Source organism: Sinocyclocheilus anshuiensis, unplaced genomic scaffold (genome assembly GCF_001515605.1).
Source record: "Sinocyclocheilus anshuiensis isolate Anshui unplaced genomic scaffold, SAMN03320099.WGS_v1.1 scaffold856, whole genome shotgun sequence".
NCBI classification, from domain to species: domain Eukaryota; kingdom Metazoa; phylum Chordata; class Actinopteri; order Cypriniformes; family Cyprinidae; genus Sinocyclocheilus; species Sinocyclocheilus anshuiensis.
The window spans coordinates 123,596-128,354 of NW_015552603.1; the positions used below are offsets into that span (position 1 = coordinate 123,596).

At 34.6% G+C, this 4,759-nt stretch overlaps 1 protein-coding gene across 2 annotated transcripts in view; it reads left to right on the top strand.

Moving 5' to 3' along the window:
* appa (amyloid beta (A4) precursor protein a) overlaps nucleotides 1-4,759 on the top strand; it is a 45,993-nt gene that overhangs the window by 24,458 nt on the left and 16,776 nt on the right. For both annotated transcript variants that reach the window (XM_016456837.1, XM_016456838.1), the window contains 3 exons: nucleotides 405-563; nucleotides 1,032-1,160; nucleotides 2,024-2,123. In XM_016456837.1, coding sequence (XP_016312323.1) covers nucleotides 405-563; nucleotides 1,032-1,160; nucleotides 2,024-2,123 — 388 coding nt within the window. The remainder of the gene's footprint in view (nucleotides 1-404; nucleotides 564-1,031; nucleotides 1,161-2,023; nucleotides 2,124-4,759) is intronic.

The window sequence follows — 4,759 nt, forward strand, 5'->3', positions numbered from 1 at the left end:
TTGACCGTGGTAGGACCCTTGCTGTCTATGCAGGGTCAGAGAGCTCTCAGAATTCATAAAAAATATCTTAATTTATGTTCCGAAGATGAATGGAGGTCTTGCGGGTTTAGTACGACATGAGGTGAGTAATTAATGACAGAATTTTCATTTTTGGGTGAACTATCCCTTTAAAACGTAAGAGCTTGATTAGCTGGTTCAGGTGTGTTTAATTGGGGTTGGAGCTAAACTCTTCAGGACACCGGCCCTCCAGGACCGAGTTTGGACACCCCTGCTTTAAAAGAACCTTTACTAGGAAATCATCACATGGAAGTTTCCCATGAGGCCCTGAAGCACACTTCCCATAGTCCTTCGCTCTTACTGGAAATTTTCCATGAGGCTTTGCTTGACCTCTGTTTGTTCCGCAGCACTTCCAGGAGAAGGTGGAAGCTCTGGAGCAGGAGGCGGCCAGCGAGCGACAGCAGCTGGTGGAGACGCACATGGCGCGTGTGGAGGCACTGCTGAATGACCGCCGGCGCCTCGCTCTGGAGAGCTACCTGTCTGCCCTGCAGGCCGAGCCGCCCCGGGTATATGCCGTGTCCTTCAACACACGAACATACACACAGTCCCACCACCCTCCACTCGATATTATAACTACAGTCTAGATACTGAAAAACATGAGAATCTCACAAGAAACATGAACATACACTAGCATTCCAAAGTTTGGAGTCAGTAGGATTATTAAATATTTAAAATTAATTCAAAAATAATATATTTCTCTACACAAAACACAATGCCGCACAGGAAGTCAAAGGAATCTGTGAATCATTTTTTAAAATGGTGTCGAATAATATTTTTATAATAGTTTAGTTTTTTAGCTTACATTGTAATTTAAAGTGAACAATATTGCCCAGTTTGTACTCACATTAACTGCTTGACAAACAGTTATTTAGGATTTGATGCATGTGATGTTACCGTGAGTCTTTTTTCGTTGTGATTAATATGGAATAAGTAATTATTGAAAGCTAATAACTTAAAATGTTGTCTCTCTTTAGCCGCGGCACGTGTTCAGCCTGCTGAAGAAGTACGTTCGCGCCGAGCAGAAGGACCGACAGCACACACTCAAACACTTTGAACACGTGCGCATGGTCGATCCTAAGAAAGCTGCTCAGATCCGGCCTCAGGTACCAGTCAGCAGAGAGAAAAACACTAATAATAACCAGCAGAATATCATCATTGTTCACAGTCAGTGTTTTTGTGCTTTGCACAAGTACAGTATGCTACCTATAAATAATGAATCACTTTGTTCCAGTAACATTGTTTAACTTTTGCACTTGACGAGGCCAGGAATTTTATTATATTATGGTTTTGTTCAGTAAGATTGGAATTATGGAGAGAGACTAATAGTAAACTGATTAACAAAGTTAAGTTGGTGTTTGAGACACTCATTGGGATACTGTTATACTTTTTATTCATTTTAATTTGTTTTTTCATTTATTTAGTTTAATTTCATTTTAATTCGTTTTTAATTTATATTTGCATTTTAATTTTTTGTCAGTTTTTTTACATCAAGTACATCAAGTTAAGCTAAACAAAAATGAGAAGTATTGCCTTGGCAGTTTTTTTCATATTTTATTTTATTCCAGCTAAAATGTATTTTATTTCAGATAACAAAAATAGTTTTTTTATGGTTTAGTTTTAGTTGACTATAGTAACCCTGGTCTGGCGTTGTTTAGTTTTGTTTATTTAATTTTAACTGTTTCACCACACTATTACAAACTGTTGTATTATAAACTATTCAACTATTCATCACTCTCTATTGCAATGGATTGTGATTTGACATTGACTGATGTAGAGCATTTGAAATCAGTCACATGTTCCTTTTCATGAGGATGTTGCCTAAGTAGGCAGCTCCCTATGTTGACAGCAAGCTAGTTTACTAGGATTTACATGAAAGCCAATGAAGATGAGCAAAGTGTGAGTTAGCTGGATCTTTGGAATTGATGCAGATTAAAGGCTCACTGACCCTTCTGACCTTTGACCTCAGGTGCTGACCCATTTGCGTGTGATTGAGGAGCGGATGAATCAGTCTCTCGGGCTGCTGTTCAAGGTCCCGGGAGTCGCTGAAGATATTCAGGACCAAGTCGGTGAGTTTGAGGCAATAAATAAAGAAACGTGACCGTTGATGTGCACTGAACCAGGATTATTAACTAAAACTAAAATAAAACCATGAAAAAAAACATTTAGTTACTTTTAATAAAATTACAGAGCCTCACAAATTACATGGGAAATATATATATATATATATATATATATATATATATATATATATTGTGGCCACGAATTAAGAACTCATACCCACAATTTACTAATTTGTTTGCTCATTTTGATTTAACTTAAACCGGGGAACAAATTAGTAAATCATTTTAAATAAAGATTTAAGTAAATGTTTTCTCTCTCATGTCATGTCTGAAACAAAATAAAATATAAAAACCATTAAACTTATTTTATTTCAGCTATAATAAACATATTTGTTGAAGTAAATAAACATTAACTGAAATCAAATAAAATAGACATATTTACAGAAAACAAAAATTAATAAAAATGACAAAAACACAACAAAATTACTTACAACTGAATAATTTTTTATCAAACAATTATTTTTATTTATTCTGTATTTTAATTCAGCTATTTTTCAAGGCAACATTTCTCATTTTCATTTAGTTTAACTTGAAAGTCCAGAAGAACTCAAACTAAAACTGAAATAAAAAATTATAGACATATTTAAAAAATAATAATAATATTAAAATGACCAAATGAATCTACTAAAACTTTTAAAATGAATTAAAATGAGAAAAGAAAATATAAAAATAAAAACTCATTCAAAATATTAAGAAAAACTATAATAGTATCTCAGTGATAGTAACATAACACTGCACTGAAGGTATTGTATGAACACTGTATGGGTACACAACTTCTTTTTATTTTCTTTCTCCTAAACACTGTATGATGTTGTTCTTTAGGAAAGAGATGCATCAGTCTAAATTATGACAAACTGTTTATTTAACTTTTTCTCAAATTAATCCACATGAACTAACTAACCATGTAGTGATGGAGTGATGTCGGTCAGATGTTGTATGCAGGCTGATCTCTGGCTCTCCTCTTCACCTCCTCCTGGTTTATTTGTGTCCGTGCGTCACTGCACCATCTGTACTCTCTGTCTCTCTGGCTTCATTCTTGTGTTCGGTAGCAGCTCGTCTTTCATTAAGCGTGTGTGTAATTAAAGCTCTGATCAGCAGGTCATTTCCTCTGTAATCTTGTCGTATCATCAGCCTGCCATTTCTGCTCTTTCATTTGCTCACCGCAGAGTTTTTTCCATTTTCTGCCCAAGATCACATGATTCCTGAGCATCTTTTTTAACTCTGCCATCCTCCCATGCAGCATCAAAATGAATCAAAATCAATTAATTTCTATCGGATTTAAACATTACCAAAATGTTTATGTTTAAAAAAACTCTAAAAATATATATGTGGTAGTAGTGTGTGTGTGTGTGTGTGTGTGTATTAGGGCTGTCGATTGATTAATTTTTTTTAATCTAATTAATTACATGATGTGGTGATTAATTAATCTAATCAATCACAAATTAAATTTGTATGTGAAAAAAAGAAAAAAAAACTGCCAGTAGGTGGCGGTAAATGTCTTTATGAGTAAGTCATTGAGTCATTCATTCATTCATTGGATTTGTTCAAAAGCATGATTCATTCAGAAACTAAACAAGGCTGTGTTGCTCGGAGACACACAACAGTTCTGCTGTGGCTTTATAGGTAATATTTTTGTTGGCAAAAACAGACAATATTGTGTTTAAAATATAACACAACATTAACTTATTTACTGAACTGTCGTATAAATCACATATGCACTCGTGCTATTCAGGACAAAAACAGCGCTCGTGTGATATTGAATTCTCTTGAATTATAGGGACATATAACTGCATTTATTGACTGCATCATGCAGTGAGTTGTTGCCCTGCTTCAAGTCAACTCAACAGTCAAATGTTTGCAACTGTGACGTACAGCAGAGGCGGACAAAGTACTCAACTCCATTACTTGAGTGAAAGTACAGATACTGCTGGTCAAATATTACTCCATTAGAAGTAAAAGTTGTAAAGACTGATTTTTACTTAAGTAAAAGTACAGAAGTACTTGCTTTTAAAAGTTTTTATTGTCATACTTGCAATACTTCTGAAGCAACTTAGAATACATTACACCTGCTTAATACACTGACTACTGACTAGTATCTTTGGAATAAAGAGCTTTTAGAATGTTAAAAACAAAACATAAATAAATAAATATTTAACACCCCTACCCACCCCCACAAAAGCAGGATGGTAGTGATCTCACACAGCTCTGGACACATCTATGTGTAGCCATTCATCCACATTTGAACAGAGTGGACAGTGAAATTGCTGTAAATACAGAGTGATAAGGAAGAAAATCAAAAATCAACAAAATCAAAAAACCCAGCAGCACAACTGTAGCTGTATAACTTTACAACAGAAACACTGCTTTAAGAACATTAAGAACACTATTTGACATCAAAACAAAAATTTTAAATTAAAAGAAAATAAGAAAGAAAGAAAAAAAAAAAATTCTAATCGCTCTCATGGTACTTTGATGTCATACACAGAATGGTCTGTGCAGTGCTGCTTCAAGTCCAACACCTTTTGTGTTTTATTAGGAGATGCACAACAGTTTTTCTGTGGCTTTATAGGTAATATTTTCAC